Below are 19959 nucleotides of genomic sequence, written 5' to 3'. Positions count from 1 at the left end.
ATGTGGTTTTTTTCATTAGTTTGAGTTTGGATTTAGCAAGTAATATAAGCCCATGCAGTAGTATCTAATGATGCCCAAGATGAGATGGCCGGAACCGGTAGCATCCCCAGCGAGTACAGTATGTTATGGGCAGTGGCGTATCTAGACTCTGGATGATGGTAGGGCAAAGATGGCGCGCGAAGCGCGCCGAAAAAATTTGCGGTTAATTAATATTCACAATGGGCGTGTCTTTAATTAAAGTACGTCTACGCCCACAATAATGATGATGAAGTCGACTAGCTCGGACTAGCTCGGCTTGCTCTTTTCTTCTCTAAAGTTCTCTTTTGAGTGTTTTCTTTATTTATTGTGTTCTCTGGCCTTGATCAAGATTGGAGATATCTTAAAATTTTAACTACAGTAAATTAGAAGGCAATATTAATTTTGATTCAGTAGCAGTTGGTAGGGCAAATGCCCTACCATGCCCTACCTTGGATACGCCACTGGTTATGGGTTCATTTAGAACAGAGTTATAAATGGTTTCATGACAGATTTGAGAAGTTGCTTTGTAAAATTTGTTAAAATGAATAAATTTTAGATTATTATAGCCTTTAATGCACTAGAAATTCCACAAAATCCTTTCAAAAATTTTAGGAATTCTCGGGAATTTTGAAATTTTTAGAAAATTTCGAATTTTTGAAATTTCCAAAAAATTCCCATAATTGGGAATTCCGTACAACTTTTCCACCCGTTGCTGACCCCTCGGCCTTGAGTAACTGGTGTACTTTCCAACCGACATACATCGACAGCTGGTAGAAGGAGTTTGATACGAATGGAACGAGGTAGTAATGCTATCATACTAACTGGTACACTGTGATCAGGTTGGAACATATGGCCAATAACGAACATGAGGCACTGGAGCTCAAGTGGGACTGGGTGTGGCAGACTGGCAGTACTCCTGGTTTGAGTTCCATAGTCCACCTGGTCAAAGCTTCTTCTCTCACTTCTTCCGGGTGCGGGGAGCTAGGGTATCCATTCCCATCATAGTCAGCTTCCAAAAAGAACTCATTATATAAAAGAGGATCCATAAAGTTTTGAATGCAAAACGAGTATTTCTCCTTAACAAACTCTTCTTCATCAAAATCTTCATCGTAGAGCAAGCGAGAGCAAGGCGCGGAACATGGCCATTTTAAATTTATATTAAGTGTGCGTGGGCGAAAAGCTCCTTTCAGCTCCACCTTCTATTACCTATGTTTGACATAGAGATCTGAAATTTAAAAAAGTCATAAGTGAATGCAAAACCAATTAGATCTAATGTACTTTTGACTTTGAGTAGAATTGCACAGACGTATTTATGGTTCAAAATACTGTTAGCACATGTGAGTCAACAAGGAAGCATGCAGCCTACATGCATGGCTATAGCTTTAGAGTTAAGTGTGTAAAATATAAAATGTGTTACTAAAATTTTTACTGTAATGCACATCAGAAATTGATTGCAATAACGAATGAATCAGTTATGAAGCTTATTAATATCACTCTCTCTGACCACGCTAATAGCAGTACGACATGCAGGCTCTATAATTGCTACAGTATAGTTGATGATATACTACTATTATACTGATAAAAGAGCTGCTATCTTCAGAACAAGACTCTCTTCTGACTTCTTGTGAAGAAATCAGGCAGAGGAAACACAACAGTTCAGGTGTCTATCTAATAAAGTCATCATGCATTATCCATTTCATGTGTACTGCAATATTAGGAAGGATACCTAAATTTCATGCATGCAGTCTTATGTTATCTCAAGGTTTCACAAAGACTGTGGTACTAGTGATTATATTAAATTCAGATGTGCTGTAATCAAAACACCAGTAAAGAAGATGAAACACAATTGGACTGTCATATAGAGTATAGCTTTTTGTCATTAATATACTTTGTTCTACCTGTTTTATTTCTTAATTTAAATATCTTAATTTTACTCCTAGGCTAAACATTTCTATGTGTTAGTCCCTCAAAAATTCTCTTGTCTTTGTTTTCTTTTTTACAACTCTTGTCCTTGAATTTGCTTTGTTTTGAAAAGATAAATTATTGTTATTATTATTATTACTATTGTTTAGTATACATGAAATTTTAATCAAAAGCAATAATATTCTAGAGTTGTACTTTCTATCATATAATTGTTAAATGTGGCATGTATTATTAGTTTTGTGAACTATGGGCAGTACTATAGATCTATATGTACTCATGTAAATAATAGTTAAAGTGTTAATAAGACCACTTCAATTTGATTCATATTTTCCCGATACCAGCCCATGCACTCATGTCATTGTTCATACATGCATGAATAACAGAGCAAAGAATTAAGTCAAAATAACAAAAAGTGACTATAACTGAAAAAGCCCTCCTCTGAATGTAGTCTTTCCACAATAGCAAGCTAAAAAAGGTATTTCAATAACAAACAACATAGTGAAGGCATGATAAGTGCAAATGCTTTCATAACTTGTAGTTAGTTCCACAGGCTATATAAAGGAGTCAAAGTAACTAATAAAGTGTGAAATTAAGTTTATTTTAAGTGTCAAGTAATGGAACCTGTCTATGATTATCCTACAGTGCCACAACCAAAAGTGCAAGCAAGTGAGCAAGCACCAGAATATATGGAGATAATTCCTGAGCCATCAACATCTGTCAAAGTAAAGCCATCACAGAAACATGAAGTGGCACAACATGATATGAAACGGGCCCCGTTCATTGCTCTAATGGTTATACAATGTGCAACAGTGCTACTACTGTTGACAGTTCTCTTGCTTATTGCTACACATTATACAATGAACAAGAACAATTCTGGTAATGATGCAGAAATTTATGTTGCTCAACAACTAAATACACATTTTGCTCAAAACGGAAACTCTAAAGATTTAATTCGAAAAATGAGAGAAAAAACAAAAAAGGTCAGAAATGTATCTGATTCAGAATTTCTCTCTAGCCTCAATAGTACCAGTACTTCTACTGCTGATGCAATGAAAGATGTACTAGCAATAGTAAAGGAACTCCTACTGATATACAATCAATCATCCGGCCCTAATGTTTCATGCCAAGATATAAAGAATAAGCAACCCAATAGTCCAACAGGATATTATATTATCAATGGAACACAAATCTACTGTCACATGGGACAACTGTGTGGCTCAGATACATGGGCAAGGCTAGCATATCTGGAAATGTCTGACCCAATGGAGAATTGCCCTTCTGGGTTTAGACTGTACCAGTCAGGAGCAGTCAGAGCCTGTGGCAGACCAGTAACAAATTATGGTAGCTGTGCTTCAGTTAAGTTTCCATCTAATGGTATATTGTATTCTCAAATATGTGGTAGAGTAGTGGGATATCAGTATGCAGCAACAGATGGACTGAGATCATTAGAAACAAGTCCTAACCAGTATAACATAAACAATTCCTATGTTGATGGTGTCAGTATCACTCGGGGATCATCTCGTCAACATGTATGGACTTTTGCATCTGGATCCTCTGACACTGATACACAATATAAAGATGTATGTCCTTGCAGTGGCTCCTTCCCTCTTCAAACATTCATTGGTAGTCATTACTTTTGTGAATCGGGTAATCATAGAAGTTCTGAAGGTGTTAGATCTACTCTCCACACAGCTGATCCACTCTGGGATGGTAAAGGTTGTGGGTCTATTGAATATCAATGCTGCTCGGCTCCTGGCCTTCCATGGTTTCACAGAAACTATGGTAACAGCACAACTACTGATTATATTGAGCTGAGGGTGTGCTGTAATCAGAAAACTAGTAATGAAGACGTTCCTATTAAATATTATGAAATATATGTCAAGTAAAGTAGGATAACATTGTACACACTTGTCTGTTGGCATAGCATTTTAGACTGTAATATTGTTTCTTCTAAACTTTTAGTCAAAGCACACTTTGGACAAAAGGCAAAGAATGTACATTTCTCAGTAGTGAAAAACATGTTGATTTTTTTATCTTTATTTTTAATCTTCAATTTTTTGCATAAAAACAAAATTTTAGTAAAAAGAAAAACCATGGCAAGAAACAAATGTTGTTCAGCTCCTGGTAAATAGATCTATGTCCTATGGTTTTACAGAGACTGCATGTATGGTAACAGTGACACTACTGATTATATTGCATTTAGATATACGGTAATCATAAAACCAGTAATGAAGATGAAACACTATGGGATATTATATTATTGTACATAGTCAGTAGTGTAGTTTCAGTATTATTAGACTTTAATCGTTTTCATAGAATTTAACAGTTATACTTTGGAGATGTACTTTCTATTATTGCAATTGCTGAATATGCCATATGGTTTTGTGAACCATGGGTATAGTATAGATCTAGATCTATATATATATATGCACCGTGTAAATATACCTAGATTGATAAATCAATTTGCATAGTTTCCTGATACCAGCCCATGCACTGATGTAGTCTAGCATAGCCAGACCCACCCCGTGCCTTCGGGAGGTATGGAGGGCGAGTCTGGTTATGCAAGACTGACTATAGCACTGAAGTCATTGTTTATGTATAACAGAGAAAATAATAAAGTCAAAATAACAAAGAAGTGACTATAACTGCAAAAGCCATACTCTACATATAGTCTTTCTTTAATACAATAACACGCTAAAAAAGGCAAGTTGGTAACAAACAATATACCCTGAACTGAGTGATAATAAGTGCAAATGCTTTACATAACTTGTAGTCAGTTTCATAGGCTATATAAAGGAGTCAATGTAACTAATAAAGCATGCAATTAAGTTTATTCTAAGCATGTCAAGTAATGGAACCTGTCTATGATTATCCTACAGTGCCTCAACCAAGAGTACAAGCAAGTGAGCAAGCACCAGAATATATGGAGATAGCTCCTGAGCCATCAACATCTGGCAAGGTATCAAAGAAATGTGAAGAGTTGCAAAATAATATAAAATGGGCCCCATTCATTGTTCTAATTGTCATACAATGTGCAACAGTGCTACTACTGTTGACAGTTCTTTTGCTTATTGCTACAAAATATACAATCAACAAGAATAGTTCCAGTAATGATGCAGAAATTTATGTCGCTCAACAACTAAATGCCCATTTTGCTCAAAACAGAAGCTCTAAAAATCTAATTCAAAAAATGAGAGAAAATACAAAAAAGGTCAGGAATATATCTGATTCAGAATTTCTCTCTAGCCTCAATAGTACGAGTACTTCTACTGCTGATACAATCAATAATGTACTAGCAATAGTAAAGGAACTCCTACTGATATACAATCAATCATCCGGCCCTAATATTTCTTGCCAAGATATAAAGAATATGCAACCCAATAATCCATCAGGCTATTATATTATCAATGGAACAGAAATCTACTGTCACATGGGACAATTGTGTGGCTCAGATACATGGGCAAGACTAGCATACCTCAATATGAATGACTCAATGGAGAAATGCCCTTCTGGGTTTAAACTGTGGCAGTCAGGAGCAGTCAGAGCCTGTGGCAGACCAGTAACAGATGATGGTAGCTGTGTTTCAGTTAAGTTTTCATCTAATGGTATTAGGTATTCACAAATATGTGGTAGAGTAGTGGGGTATCAATATGCAACAACAGATGGACTGAGATCATTAGAAGTAAGTCCTAACCGGTATAACATAAACAATTCCTATGTTGATGGTGTCAGTATCACTCGGGGATCATCTCGTCAACATGTATGGACCTTTGCATCTGGATCCTCTGACACTGAATTTGACAGAGAATCTAGAGATACATGTCTTTGCAGTGGCTCCTTCCCTCTTCAAACATTCATTGGTAGTCATTATTTTTGTGAATCAGGTAATCATAGAAGTTCTGAAGATGTTAGATCTAGTCTCCACACATCTGATCCACTCTGGGATGGTAAAGGTTGTGGGTCTAACGAAGGTCAATGCTGTTCGGCTTCTGGTCTTCCATGGTTTCACAGAGACTATGGTAACAGCACCACTACTGATTATATTGAGCTGAGAGTGTGCTGTAATCAAGGAACTAGAAATGAAGATGTTCCTGTTGAATTTTATGAAATATATGTTAAGTAGTAATAATCTTGTACACGTTTGTCTGTAGGTTTAGCATATGATTTTAGACTGTATTATTGTTTTCATAGACTTTTAGTTAAAAGAAATTACAATTTGGAAAAACTGTAGTACTGGGACTTTTGTCTGATTTCTGAGTCTGTAGTTATAGTATTTTAGACTGTAATTGTTTTATAAACTTTTTTGGTTTTCCATCATGTGGTTTCATAGAATCTATCACCACAACAAATTATTTCAATCTAAAATGTTGTAAAAGTATTTTGATTGCCATGAGACAGCATGCCGTAAATCAGTTATCATGCAGGGCAGAACTACATAACATCATGCAAATGTCTTATTATAAACTATGATGGCACAATTAACATCATTACAATAAGAAATGCATAACCACAAAAGCCATACTATCTACTGTGAGACTTTACTATTAAATGTGTAAAGTATAACTACAATTGTTACAATAACAAACAAAATGTGATAATAAGTGCGAAAGCTTTACTTTATTGTAAGTTTTACTGCTTTAAGTGATAAAAACAACATTGTTTGTAAAAAGCATGACAGTGAGATGGGAAAATAAATGGGTTTGGTCATAATCACAGTAATTCTTTAAGTGCTGTATATAAAGGACAGAACCATCTTCAGCTACGTACAATTCATAGTCTGTTGCTGACAATGAATAATATAAATTATGAAGCTCAAGGCCCCCCAGATGTTTCTAGGCCACATTCAAATGAGGATAATCACTATTATGATTTGTTGGATCACAGTCAACGATCTGCTACAAAAGAGGCAAATCTACAAGTCAAATATCAACAGAAACCAATCCCAATCATATTGGTAATAGCACTACTGTGCCTCATAGCAGCAACAGTAGTTGCTTTGCTAGGCATGAAAGGATACTCACTATATACAAGCAAAAGCAGTTTAAAGTTCGCCCAAACGATGGAGACCGTAACACAAAATCTCTCACAAATGCTAAGTCACTATGAATCAAGAGGCAGTAATAACAGTGCAACATGTCGGCAAGTTCTCGGAATATCAAAGAAATCAATTAAGAAGCTGATTAACATCACTAACACACTCTCTGAACATGCTAATAGTAGTGCCTCTATTGCTACAATAGTTGATGATATACTGCTGGTGGTAAAAGAGCTGCTGGATGTAGAATACAAATCTTATCCTCCTACTTCATGCAAAGAAGCTAAGGAGAGGAATCCCAGGAGTCAATCAGGTGAATATTTGCTAAGGTCAGCTAATGGTATAAGCGCTATCAGAGCTTATTGCTATATGGAGGAGCTATGTGGTTCTGGAGGAGGATGGACAAGAATAGCATACCTGAATATGACTGATCCTACACAGAGCTGTCCTTCTGGGTTTAGACTGTACCAGTCAGGAGGAGTTAGGACTTGTGGTAGGCCAGAAAGTAAAAATGGTACCTGCGTGTCGATTGAATTCCCATCTAATGGTATTAGGTATTCTCAAATATGTGGTAGAGTAGTGGGGTATCAGTTTGCAACAACAAATGGTTTTAATATAAAATATAACACCTCTACTTATGTTGACGGTGTCAGTATTACTAGAGGGTCTTCTTATCAACATGTATGGAGTTTTGCAGCTGGATTATTAGGCTATTATCGGGAACAAAAATTGAGGAGTATTTGCCCTTGCAGCAATGGGAGTATCAACGAAATCCCTTCATTTGTTGGAAGTCATTATTTTTGTGAATCAGGGAGAAATATCAAAGTAAATACTTCCTCTGATGATAGGCTCTACACATCTGATCCACTCTGGGATGGTCAAGGTTGTGGGCCTAATGAAGTTCTTTGTTGTTCAGCTCCTGGTATCCCATGGTTTCACAGAGACTATGATAACAATACCACTACTGATTATATTGAGCTGAGGGTGTGTTGTAATCAAGGAACTGGTAATGAAGATGTTCCAGTTGAATTATATGAGATGTATGTTAAGTAGACACTATAATTATTGTTAGAGACAGAACTTTGATAAAATTTTGTGTGTAATTTTAACTTTTAACTTCAATATTTTTGACATTGTTTGCTGTAGTAGATTAGTTAGAAATAGAATTTTAAATATTAATTGTTTTAAATCTAAAAACACCATACATTAACATAGACTAGATCACAGTAGAGCAAAACAAACATGCAAATATCACAGTCTAACATAATTTAGATCTATATGCATGGGTGGCTGCAGGTAAGGCAATACTTAACTTATTAAAACAAGCAAAAAGCAATATCTGCCCAAATGGAAATTTAATTGCCCACCCATAAATTAAACAAGTTATCGCTAACACGCCTGTTGCCCAACTATTATCTGCTAATTAAATTTTACATTTTACTAATGAATTAGAACAGCCATGGCTAGTAATCAATAAACAATCTAAATAGGTAGTTTGAAATTTTTAAGAACATATAGGACAAAGTTCGAACTGAGTATACTGAACCAACTCTGATCAAAACAGGATTTTTATAAACTTCCTGATGCTCTCATGTATTGTCCAAAATTGAATAAAAGTTGCTCCAAAATTTTATCAAAATACTTGCTACTAGACATAAAGGAGGCTAATTCATAAAGGAGCCCAATTATATTTTTTACTACCACTCTATGTCCAACTACTTCATATTTTGTAGGCGAGGTTATAATAATGGTAGACAAGTTGTGAGTACTAAAATAATTGCTCTGCAAGTTGCCAAAGTAAGCTGAAGCCATAATATTGATACGCAGATATTCTAAATTTGATTGTGAGTAGAATCAAGAGTAGATAAGACCCAAATAATAATGATATGTCTCATCTATAGATCTATGATAATAAAAGTAATTTTGATATCGCCAAGTTAAGTTTATAAACACTATTACAATTTTTTGAAAAATCAGCACAACTTCTGTTCCTATCCACATCCAGTTAACAAGTAATGTATAAGAGCTCCTATGCTTATACAAAGTGGCCTCACTGATGTTTTACTAATTCCAATGATTAGCACAGAGCCACATAGCTGAATGTGAACTTGCTGGAATCTTTCTTTCTTATCTATCATTAAAAATACCTTAATTTGAACAGGACTGACATTCACATACCTGACTATCAGCAATGCTAGGATTTAAGATTGGTCCAACCAATGAGAGACACACTTCAACGTAAGTGATCAACATAAGTATATCTATCCAATAGGAAGTCACACTGTCCTCTTCAGCAATTTGAAATGATATTGTATGCATCTGTAGTTTATTAGCAATGGAGGCACCTGTATGGGATATCTTAAAATGACATACCGTAATTGATGGTATGTAACTTACTGCTGAATGAAGCAGAGGAATCAGCTACATCCACACAGCTATGATAGGGGGATTAGTAACTAACTACACACTTCATTTGTTGAAAGGTTCAATAATAAGAAGGTAGATACCCCTGATATTCACTACAAGAAGAGAAGACAAAAGAATTAGAGAAGACGACATAGCCAAGAGCTAATAATTGTTTATGATCTAATTCCATACTAATGACTAATTATAGTTACTCTTATTATGGGCCAAAGTCCCTGTACTACATGTATTATTAGTACAGAGTCCTTGGGCAAATTTTGTCAAAAATAATTAGAAGAGAATTTTCTATTTTTACATTTTTTCTAATACATTACATATACTTGTACTTAAGTTGTGTAGCAAGTTTAAGCTCATTCCGATATAAATTCAATTTTTAATGAATTTTTGAAGTTTGAAGTTAGAACAAGATACCCTATCCTGTTTAGTCATGGCCTTTGCTGGGAAAAGACAAAAAATCAACAACAAGGACAACAGATTGTCCAAACGAAAGAAACACACTATACAGTACTTTCAATGTAATAATTTCTCTATACTGTACATCTTACATTAACATTCATGTGCATGTGTGTCCGTGGTAGTTTGCAACCTCATAAACGATTGAAGCACCATTCCATTGGGTGTGGTTGGTGTGGAGTGTTTGTAACCGCAGCAATGTTTATTGCAGAAAAGATAATGAAGATCATACTGACTGTTCTTTTGTGTTTCATTTATCATGGTTAGTTTAGTTATTGTTATAATCATGATTACTAGTTGTTTCTGTATAGCTGGAGTTGAAGGAAAAGTTACTATTACGTCACTTGGTTGTGAGTCAGCAAATGGTCTCTCATCCCATTTAACTGTAGGAAGGGAATACACTATGTATTGTTCAATAACTAGTCCTAACAATCGACCTGTTATTGTTTGGATGATTGCACCTAATTCTTCTATTACAGTTATTAGAAACACTGTAGCTTCTGTTGACAGTTTTACTGCTAGACTTGTCAAATCAGATGGGAATTCAATCATAGCAAGCCTAACATTTACTGCCACTGCCTCTCTTGATCAGAAGATAATAGCCTGCCAGGATAGTCCTATTGGAGTCTCATTGATCAGAGATGAATGCCGTTTACAAATAGGAAACTGTAAGTATGACTGAGTATTTTTATGCATAATATATCACTATCTTCTAGTTGGATTTACTTTAAAATCAACTAGATCTAGATCTACCACATCAAATAGAGCTGGCCCTAATCACACTCTACCAGTCACATCAATTGGAGCTAAATCTACTTCAACTGTACTAACCACATCAACTAGAGCTAGATCTACTTCAACTGTATTAACCACATCAACTAGAGCTGGATCTACTTCAACTGTATTGGTCATATCAACTAGAGCTGGATCTACTTCAAATGTACCTGTTACATCAACTAGAGCTTCAACTGCTTCATTTCAACCTAGACCTACTTTGGCTACAACAACCTTATCTAGAGTCTGGTCTACAGTTAGTTCAACTTCAAAAACAACTTCATTAACACCAGTTACTACAAATACTGTTTCACCAACATCCGGTAAAATTAATTGTTTTCTGTATAGCTTTGAGTTCTGTATAATTATTAAATACAGGTAAAAGAATTGTCAACGTTATCGTAATTCCCGTGGTAGCTGTTACTGTTGTCATTGCAATAATCACTGGTATTTGTCTCCTGTCAATATGTGTCTGTAAAAAGAGGCTATTTAGAAGTAAAATATTAATAATGTACTACAATTAATGTTAATTTTATGCATAGAATATGGTAATTCACATGATCACAGTAACCCTGCTTCTCATATTCAATCAACTAATGAAGACTTCAGTGTTCCACCTCCTCCAGTATATGATATCATAACAATGGAGCCTAAAATGCCCTCTCAATCACCAGATCTTCAAAGTGAAGCAGCTCAGTCTACTACCTTGATGACATTAAATAATATTATTTATGGTGTTAACTAATAATACAGACAACTGCCTACTAGAGGCATAATAGGACTTTTCTAGCTATAGTAATTAGATTATATATCTTATATATGTAGTTGATATGTTTGTTGCTTTTTACCATATAAGTGAATGAATCATGCACAATTCTATTGGGTGTGGTTTTAAAGCATAGCACAATTAGTTTACAGCAAAACATAATGAAGATCAGACTGACAGCTCTTTTTTATCTTACCTTCATCTACTTAGGTTAGTTTTAGTTTTGTAATTCTTCTTAATATTAATTGTTTGCTGTATACATGTATTAGATGAAGTGGAAGGAACAGCTACTATTATGTCACTTGGTTGTGAGTCTACAAATAGTCTCTCATCACATTTAACTGTAGGAAGGGAGTACACTATGTATTGTTCAATAACTGGACCTAATAATCCACCTGTTGTAGCTTGGATAATTGCACCTAATTATTCTATTACAATTGTTAATAAAAACACTGTAGCTTCTGTTGGTGGTTTTACTGCTAGAGTTGTCAATTCAGATGGGAATTCAATCACATCAAGCCTAACATTCACTGCCACTGCCTCTCTTGATCAGAAGGTTATTGTCTGCCAGGATAGTCCTATTGGAGTTTCATTGATCCGAGATGAATGCCGTATACAAATAGGAAACCGTAAGTACTATTGAGTGGTTTATGTGCATAATAATTATTATGATTATAATATGATATATATCTTTTGCTTGTATAGCTGGATCTAGTTTTAGATCTAAATCTATCACATCAACTAAAGCTGAATCTACTCCGACTGTACCTGCCCAATCAACTGAAGCTAGATCTAGTAGTAATACCAAATCAACTCAAGCTAGATCTACTTCAACTATATCAACCACATCAACTCAAGCTGGATCTACTTCAATTGTATCTAAAACTGGGTCTACTTCAACTGTATCAACTTCTTCATTTGGTCCTAGACCTACTTTGGCTACAACTACTCTACCTACAGTAATTTGGTCTACAGTTAGTTCAACTCCACAAACAACTTTATTAACACCAGTTGCTACAAATACTGCTTCACCAGTTTCGCCAACATCCGGTAAAATTAACTGTTTTCTGTATAGCTTTGAGTTCTGTATATTAACTACAGGTAAAAGAATTGTCAACATTATCGTAATTCCCGTGGTAGCTGTTACTGTTGTCAATGCAATAATAACCGGTATTTGTCTCCTGTCAATATGCATCTGTAAAAAGAGGCCATTTCGAAGTAAATATTAATAATGTACTACAATTAATGTTAATTTTATGCATAGAAAATGGTAATTCACATGATCACAGTAATCCTATTTCTCATATTGAATTAACAAATCAAGACATTAGTATTCCACCGCCCCCAGTATACGACTACATAACAGTAGAACCTAATGTACTCACTCAACCTTCAGATCTCCACAATCAATCAACTAATGAAAGCATCAGTGTTCTACCGCTTCCAGGATATGATAACATAACAATAGAGCCTAAAGTGCCTACTCAATCACCAGGTCTCCAATATGAAGAACCACAGCCACTATCATAATGACATTAAATAATCATAATGACATTAAATAATATTGTATTTGGTATGAACTGACAATACAGACAAATGCCTACTAGAGGCATAGTACTTGGCATAGGACTTGTCTAGCTATAGTCATTAGATTATGTATCTTCGTGTAGTTGATATGTTTGTTGCTATAGACCATATAAGTGAATGAGTTCTATTGGGTGTGGTTTTAAAGCATAGCACAATTAGTTCACAGCAACAAAAGATAATGAAGATCAGACTGACAGCTCTTTTTTATCTTGCCTTCATCTATTTAGGTTAGTTCAGTTACTGTGTTAATAAAATTATTAGTGTATAAAAGGAGTGGAAGGAAAAGTTACTATTACATCACTTGGTTGCGAGTCTCCAAATGGCCTCTCATCACATTTAACTGTAGGAAGGGAGTACACTATGTATTGTTCAACAGATAGCTCATCCCTTATTGTTTGGATATGTCATCAGCTCAATCTAGCTTTTCCATTTACTGAAAATAGTCTTGGTTCCTCCTGGGAATATGGTGGCTTCTATGCTAAAGCTGTAAGGTCTGATGGGAATTCAATCACAGCAAGCTTGACATTTACTGCCAATGCTTCTCTTGATCAGAAGGTAATAACCTGTCAGGGTGGATTTGGAAATTCATTTGTCGAAGATGAGTGCCGTATACAAATAGAGAAATGTAAGTATAGTTCATCCAAGTTGATGATCCTTATCTAACATATCTAGCTAGAATTTTTTGTAGCTTAACTTTTTCAATCTGCATAAAACTAACAAAATTTCTTTTGTGGCTTTAATTTTTGTAAGTACATCTTGACCTGCCATCATTTAATAGAGGACTATAATTTTAATCATTAATTTTTGTATTTTAAAATCTGTAAAAATATTAGCAGCAATATTGGGCCTGTGATTGGGCCACAAAATTAGCTACATGTATTGTATCTTTCAGCTGAATCAACTTCAACTAAATCTACCACAACAACTAGAGATGTATCTACTTCGACTGTACCTATATCAACTAGAGTTGGATCTGCTTCAGCTATCTCTACATCAAGTAGATCAATTGTACCTGCAGTATCAAATGGACCTGGAGATGGACCTACTTTTACAGCTTCAGTTTCAATCCAAGATAGATCTGTAACTACTTTACCTACAGTTTGGTCTACAATTTATTCGCTTTCACAAACAGTGTCGTTAACACCAACTGCTACAAGTACTGTTTCAACAACACCTAGCTCTGGTAAGATTTCATTGTTTGCTGTTTATAATTGAGTTTTATCACTACAGGCAAAATAACTTCTTTAGTACTAACTATTGTGGTTGCTGTCATTGTTGTCATGTTAATAATTGCTACTTGTCTAATAACATCATGTGTCTGTGGGAAGCTGATAATGTCTAAAAGTAAATTCCCTTTACAATGCCCATGCATTTTCCTTTTCATCAATATTTAATGTATAGAATACAGTGACTCTAATAAAGATGCTTCTAGTGATCAACCTCAAGCAACCATACCGATGCATTCAACTGATAATGTTATAATGAGTGACAACGCTGCTTATGGTCAAGTATCAGGTCTCCACAATGAAGTACCTCAATCCACTAACATAATGACATCAAATAATGTTGCTTATGGCACTAGTATGACTGCGTATTATGATTACATTTAATGTACCGTATAGTACTTGTGTAGATCTAAATCTAGAATGTTAAATTCAAAAAATGTTGCTATTGGTTAGTCAACCAGTTATCACATGTTTGATTTTATATGACTACTTTATCAAGCGTGATTGGAATTAGGCAATTATATGTTTACATGCATAGCACTGTTAGCTAGAATAATTAATATTCCATATTTAGCTAGAGAGAAAGAGAACGCTTGTGCATGTACAAGGAGATTTGAAAGTACTAAAGGTGCATGTTAATTGATACACATGACTGGTCAGCAGTATAGGATGGTTGTGGCGCAGTTAGGGGTGGGTAACAGATGAACTGGAGTTGAAGGAACAGCCACTATTGCATCACTTGGTTGTGAGTCTCTCGATCAACACATTTAACTGTAGGAAGGGAATACACCAGTAACTGGATCTAATGAGCCACTTTGTGTTGTTTCAATAATCGTGCAAATTACTGTGAAGAAAATGGTGGGCAACTTTTAGGTAGATTTTTTGGACAAATGAAAAATCATTACAATAAACATTGTAACTATAGGGCCACTTTATACTGTACACAACACTTGTTCTACTTCGTGAAATTAGCTGGCTGGAACCAGAACACAAAAACATTTGTAGCTAATAATAATATTGAAATATAGGTATCATTATCTTGTAGATGCTACAGCTGTGGAAAAGAATTGTACATGTACGTGTATCTATAACCAGGCAGGGATATACAACATGGTTGTTTAAAAACACTACATAAGGAAGAGATAGGGTACAGTTCAGAGTAGGAGAGGGCAAAAGAAATATTGGCCAAGCATACACCCAATCCTTTTGGTACAACTTCAAAGATGTCCAACTTGCAACTCTTTCATTTTCCCACTACTTTCTACTTTTAATTTTTTCCCATAATTTTCATACATTAACTTGTTTTTGACCCCAGCATAAAATTCTATTTTCTGCTAGATCCTGCTGATACAATGTAGGAAAAATTAAAAGAAGCTTTCATTGGAGAAATTATAGATTTTCTGGAGCCTATTATCTGTGCTACTTGACAGTTCTGAGCATGTACTATACAAGAGAGATTACTTAATGAAAGCGAGCTCTCTATTTACATGTACCTCAATTATACATGTATAAAAGAGTCACCATGTTAAAAACAGGTACATATGACTATCGCCTCTACTCCACAAGATGATTTATTGGTGAGAGTGAGCAATATTGAGTGAATCTGTCTGTGATAAGTATTTGGCAAATTTACAATTATGTCACGTGTGTCATCGAACATGCATAAATGGCTAATTTTATATACATTGGCCACCAATCACTATTATTAAATACACAGTATACTAAAAATTTATTTTATGTATACCTGAATTTTGAGTGAATGGCTAATGATGACTTGATTTTAACGAAAACTCCATCTTCTCCTCATCCTCTCACTTATTTTCCATCTTCGTCATCATTGGCTCTCTCTTCACATGATAATTATTGACCACAGTAGTCTCTGGGAAAGAAATCTCCTACAAATAAAGATATACCTAATCATTGTGATGCAAAATAGATTTAACTTATAAATCTACATTGGTACATTATTGATGTGCTGGGTACTATAGAGGCTGAATTATTATAGTATCTATTAATTTCAAATTTCTCACTTCACATGATTTACATTATGAAATAAGAATCATAGTAGCATTTGAAAGGGCTCTGAAATCAGCCCCAATTTGTATTATTATTTCTGATACCCTAGTAGCTTATACTATCTAGAAAGCTCAAGCTAATTCTGACTAAATTTTTGTATGAGCAATTTTATAACTTCTGAAAAAATTGGCTCCAAATTTTCATTAATTTTCTGACACATTATTGATTATTGATGCCCCAACTTAGTTATGTTTAAAAAGTATGAGCTGATTCTGTACATGTAAACGTATTTATACCCACCTCTTCCAGTAGTTGGGATGGATTCTAATTTTCCATTGTACAGAAATCAATCCCTTCGATCCTCTGTCCTATTAATAATATTATGATTAAAAAATACGGGTATATACTTGGGTAGTCATTAAGAGCACTGGTTATTAATAGTACTGGCAGAAATACTGGTATTAACCTAAGGAGAAGGAGATAATCATGACTAAAACTCATCCAATACCAAAGTTGGTCAGCATGGGTCTCCATCTTTCATCTCCCTCTCTCTCCTCTGTATATCTTCACTAATGAATCCAATGCTTTACTTGTCACACCATCCACTTTTCATTAACACTAGAAAAACCAATCATTAATGAATGAGTGTGTTACTATGCATATGGTTAAGGTTACTTCGATACAGTCCTTTTATTTCTTCTATGAATAATGAAGCTTGTTAAATCAGCGATTCTTCAAAAACTTTTTGTAGACTAAAACATAACCAAAATTAAAAAGAATAGTCACAAAACAATTCAATCCTTACCAATTAACATTAAAAATTGAATTACTACAAAATTCAGGCAATAGCTTACAAAGCAGTTTAACACGTGGTTATAATATACTATAATTTCCAATGGGAAAGTTCTGCAGTTCCGTATTTTTAAGATTAGATCTAGATCTAATTGCGGGGGTGTTAAATGGTGGGAGGGGCTAGGTAATTTTTGTGTTTTTCTGGTTTAGTGGTTTGGCCTCTTCATTTTCATTGTCTTCGAATCCAAGGAAAAGCAGAAATCTAGACAGCACCATTACAGTTTAAGTGAGTTAAATAGTCTATCATTAGAATATTCAACTTCTCTTGACTTAGGCAGCAATGGCAGAAAACACCAGTCCAGAGCCTATCACTATGACTTGTGAGGTTTGTTCAGAGTATTACACTGACCCCCTCATGCTTCCCTGTCTTCACTCATTCTGTAAGAAGTGTCTAATAAAAGCTAAAGAGAAGCAAGGTAGTGCTGATACCTCATTAAAGTGTCCAACGTGTGACACTAGCGTTAATTTACCTGATGGTAAAATTGAAGGCCTCACTCAAAACCTTTGGTTTGAACATAAATCAAGAGAGGCTTCAATCAAAAAGAAGATTTTTAGTAAAGAGGCTATATCGTGTGATGAATGTAGCGTTGATGATTCCAGTGATGCAGCTGTTGTGTATTGCTGTGATTGTGGCCAGTTTCTGTGTGATCTTTGCAAGAAAGTTCATAAGCGAAGCAAGAAAAAAGCAAATCACAAGTTGATTGATCTAGAAACAAAGGAATCCATTGAATTGCCTGCTATTAGTTACGAGGCAGTTTACTGTGCACGGCATCCAGAAAAGTTGACATACTACTGCAATGATTGCAATAAATTAGTTTGTCAGATTTGTCTTAACATTCACCATAAAAGTCACAATTACAATTATTACCTAGATGAGGGTGATACAGCACGTGAAGCATTAAAGAAAAGTGTTGCTTTTTGTGGTGGAGTCATTCCTCCAGTCACTGAAGCTATAGCTAATGGAGAGAAAATGCTAAAGCAGATAGCAACACGTAAAGAAGAAGTAAGGCAGAAAATCAAGGAAACATTTGAAGAGCTTAAAGCTGCTTTGGATAAGAGATGTAATGATTTACTAGTAAAAACAGAAGAGATTGCTAGCGCTAAGAGGAATTCTGTCAGGAAGCAGTTGGACGGGTTTTGTAAACTGGTAAAACAGGTTTCTCATGGTCGTCATCTTGCATCATCAGTGAGTGAGTGTACTGACCCAGGTGAAGTTCTCAGTGTTAAGAAGCTAATCACCAATCAACTAGAGGAATGCATTGAAAAGTATAAGAAACTACCCCTAGAAATAGAAGAAAATGAAGTGATTATAACATGTCTAGATAATACTTTAAGTAAAGAAATCGGTGAGTTTGGAAACGTATTGAAGTTTGAGCAGCTTGGCCCATCACTTTATTCCATTGATAGTGGGTTAGCTATTCCATTGGCATCAGTAAAGAAAGAAAGGAAATTTAAAGTGGCTCTACCAGCAGGCATTGATAAAGCAGCAAGCTATTTGAAGGCTTCCTTTATCAAAAAAGATGGTAGTAAAGAGGAGGGTAGAGTTATAGTTAATGATAGCAACACAGCCATTGTATCAAGCACACCTCAAAGTATTGGTCAATATGAACTATCAGTGACTATAAGAGATCACCATATTAAAGGTAGTCCTTATCAACTGTCAGTAAAGGCATCAAGAGACTATGCCAATGCCACACTAACTAAGCAGAGATACTTTAATGTGGGGAATTTTGGTACTCGTGGTGTTGCTGTTCATACTAATGGTGAAGTATTTGCTAGTAGTAAGGATGGATTTGTTCAGGTATTTAGTGAGGATGGTACTGCAGTAAGAAAGATTGGATCTAAAGGTAAGTGTAAAGGACAGTTTGACAGGCCTTGGGGTGTATTGCTGGTAGGAGACAGGCTCTATGTGTCTGATGATAATCTTCATCGCGTGCAGTATTTCTCAGCTACTACTGGTCAATATATTGGTCAGTTTGGTAGTAAGGGTAATGGAAATGGACAATTCTATTATCCTACTGGTATGTCTACTGATGGCAATGGTAATATATTAGTAGCTGATTACTACAACAACAGGGTACAAGTATTTAAAGAAGATGGTACATTTCTACAAGTTATACAATGTGATGGAAGGGCAACTGATGTAGCAGTTGATAATGAAGGGAAAATACAAGTTACTATTCAAAATCAACATCACATTCAAGTCTTCTCTCCTGATGGTAAAACTCATCTTGATACATACAATAATCCAGCTGGTAACTTTAACGGTCCTAATGGTATTGCTATTGATGATGAAGGGTATATCTTTGTATCGGCTAATGATGGAGGTACCTATTATCTTCATGTATTGAATCCTGACAGGAAACAAGTGAAATTGATCTCAGGATTATCTAATCCATGGGGTGTAGCATTGGATAAGGATGGATATATTTATGTTGCTGAATGTGGAAACAATTGTATAATGAAATATTAAAATAATAATTCAATAAAACTGCAATTAACGAGATACACTACAACTAATCTTACAATTTCTGTACAAAATGTTTTGTCACTCTCTATCTATTTCCCTTCCATCACACACTCACACTTTTTCTCCTTTCTCTCCTCTCTACTTTAAGTGTTATTAATAGATTAAGCTAGTTGTTTCTAAATAATCACATAAATATGCAACTGCTAATGGCTGACATCTTGACACAATATTAACCAGTGTTGCTGGTACTCCTCTCATATCAACCTATTCAATGTACATCATGTTTGACTCCACCCACAACCACACCCACCTGTACAAGATACGTGACTTGTGTGAGTAGTTTTTCTTTATAGCGATAAGGTTCAATGACCCACCCACTCGTCATGACCTAGTAATGTAGGGTCTTTAATCATCA

General features: G+C 35.2%; 4 protein-coding genes and 3 long non-coding RNA genes across 8 annotated transcripts; 4 read left to right on the top strand and 3 right to left on the bottom strand.

Moving 5' to 3' along the window:
• Nucleotides 1-8902: 8902 nt before the first annotated feature.
• Nucleotides 8903-16579, bottom strand: LOC109585099 (uncharacterized). Its single transcript, XR_002186329.1, has 5 exons — nucleotides 16523-16579; nucleotides 15951-16101; nucleotides 9374-9495; nucleotides 9155-9321; nucleotides 8903-9107 (listed from the first exon to the last, which is right to left on the bottom strand). It is a non-coding gene; the product is annotated as an uncharacterized LOC109585099 (long non-coding RNA).
• LOC109585096 (uncharacterized threonine-rich GPI-anchored glycoprotein PJ4664.02-like) lies at nucleotides 9817-11479 on the top strand. The gene is made up of 5 exons (XM_020001040.1): nucleotides 9817-10115; nucleotides 10165-10521; nucleotides 10570-10950; nucleotides 11006-11122; nucleotides 11170-11479. Exons 1-5 carry the CDS (start codon nucleotides 9956-9958, stop codon nucleotides 11370-11372), a joined length of 1218 nt encoding a protein of 405 aa, XP_019856599.1. The 5' UTR covers nucleotides 9817-9955; the 3' UTR covers nucleotides 11373-11479.
• Nucleotides 11534-13098, top strand: LOC109585097 (uncharacterized protein PB18E9.04c-like). Its single transcript, XM_020001041.1, has 5 exons — nucleotides 11534-11603; nucleotides 11663-12022; nucleotides 12099-12443; nucleotides 12495-12611; nucleotides 12658-13098. The coding sequence occupies exons 1-5, from the start codon at nucleotides 11555-11557 to the stop codon at nucleotides 12921-12923; spliced, it is 1137 nt and encodes a 378-aa protein (XP_019856600.1). The 5' UTR covers nucleotides 11534-11554; the 3' UTR covers nucleotides 12924-13098.
• LOC109585098 (cell wall integrity and stress response component 4-like) lies at nucleotides 13135-14676 on the top strand. The gene is made up of 5 exons (XM_020001042.1): nucleotides 13135-13207; nucleotides 13252-13605; nucleotides 13873-14163; nucleotides 14211-14324; nucleotides 14382-14676. The coding sequence occupies exons 1-5, from the start codon at nucleotides 13159-13161 to the stop codon at nucleotides 14588-14590; spliced, it is 1017 nt and encodes a 338-aa protein (XP_019856601.1). The 5' UTR covers nucleotides 13135-13158; the 3' UTR covers nucleotides 14591-14676.
• A 165-nt stretch (nucleotides 16580-16744) lies between the features above and the next one.
• LOC109585090 (uncharacterized) lies at nucleotides 16745-17109 on the bottom strand. The gene is made up of 3 exons (XR_002186323.1): nucleotides 17028-17109; nucleotides 16898-16974; nucleotides 16745-16840 (listed from the first exon to the last, which is right to left on the bottom strand). It is a non-coding gene; the product is annotated as an uncharacterized LOC109585090 (long non-coding RNA).
• Nucleotides 17110-17184: 75 nt separating this feature from the next.
• Nucleotides 17185-19737, top strand: LOC105314058 (E3 ubiquitin-protein ligase TRIM71-like). Of its 2 annotated transcripts, XM_020001034.1 has the most exons (3): nucleotides 17185-17300; nucleotides 17349-18921; nucleotides 18970-19737. In XM_020001034.1, the coding sequence occupies exons 2-3, from the start codon at nucleotides 17355-17357 to the stop codon at nucleotides 19545-19547; spliced, it is 2145 nt and encodes a 714-aa protein (XP_019856593.1). In that variant the 5' UTR covers nucleotides 17185-17300; nucleotides 17349-17354; the 3' UTR covers nucleotides 19548-19737. The 2 variants fall into 2 exon arrangements, with proteins under 2 accessions (XP_019856593.1, XP_019856592.1); XM_020001033.1 differs by having other exon boundaries at nucleotides 17186-17300; nucleotides 17349-19737.
• On the bottom strand, nucleotides 19567-19953 carry LOC109585093 (uncharacterized). The gene is made up of 2 exons (XR_002186328.1): nucleotides 19855-19953; nucleotides 19567-19808 (listed from the first exon to the last, which is right to left on the bottom strand). It is a non-coding gene; the product is annotated as an uncharacterized LOC109585093 (long non-coding RNA).
• Between the last annotated feature and the right edge of the window lie 6 nt (nucleotides 19954-19959).

This window comes from Amphimedon queenslandica, unplaced genomic scaffold (genome assembly GCF_000090795.2).
Source record: "Amphimedon queenslandica unplaced genomic scaffold, v1.1 AMPQUscaffold_13119, whole genome shotgun sequence".
Taxonomy (NCBI): Eukaryota; Metazoa; Porifera; class Demospongiae; order Haplosclerida; family Niphatidae; genus Amphimedon; species Amphimedon queenslandica.
Note: the sequence above shows the minus strand (reverse complement) of the source record. Positions and strands in the feature narration are given on the sequence as shown.

Coding starts and splice junctions, on each gene's coding strand:
- LOC109585096 (XM_020001040.1), top strand. CDS start 9,956: ATGTGCATGTGTGTCCGTGGTAGTTTGCAACCTCATAAACGATTGAAG. Junction 10,522..10,569: donor CCGTTTACAAATAGGAAACT/GTAAGTATGACT, acceptor ACTATCTTCTAG/TTGGATTTACTTTAAAATCA. Junction 10,951..11,005: donor TACTGTTTCACCAACATCCG/GTAAAATTAATT, acceptor TATTAAATACAG/GTAAAAGAATTGTCAACGTT.
- LOC105314058 (XM_020001033.1), top strand. CDS start 17,355: ATGGCAGAAAACACCAGTCCAGAGCCTATCACTATGACTTGTGAGGTT.
- LOC109585097 (XM_020001041.1), top strand. CDS start 11,555: ATGAAGATCAGACTGACAGCTCTTTTTTATCTTACCTTCATCTACTTA. Junction 12,023..12,098: donor CCGTATACAAATAGGAAACC/GTAAGTACTATT, acceptor TTGCTTGTATAG/CTGGATCTAGTTTTAGATCT. Junction 12,444..12,494: donor ACCAGTTTCGCCAACATCCG/GTAAAATTAACT, acceptor TATTAACTACAG/GTAAAAGAATTGTCAACATT.
- LOC109585098 (XM_020001042.1), top strand. CDS start 13,159: ATGAAGATCAGACTGACAGCTCTTTTTTATCTTGCCTTCATCTATTTA. Junction 13,208..13,251: donor TCTTGCCTTCATCTATTTAG/GTTAGTTCAGTT, acceptor AGTGTATAAAAG/GAGTGGAAGGAAAAGTTACT. Junction 14,325..14,381: donor GAAGCTGATAATGTCTAAAA/GTAAATTCCCTT, acceptor TTTAATGTATAG/AATACAGTGACTCTAATAAA.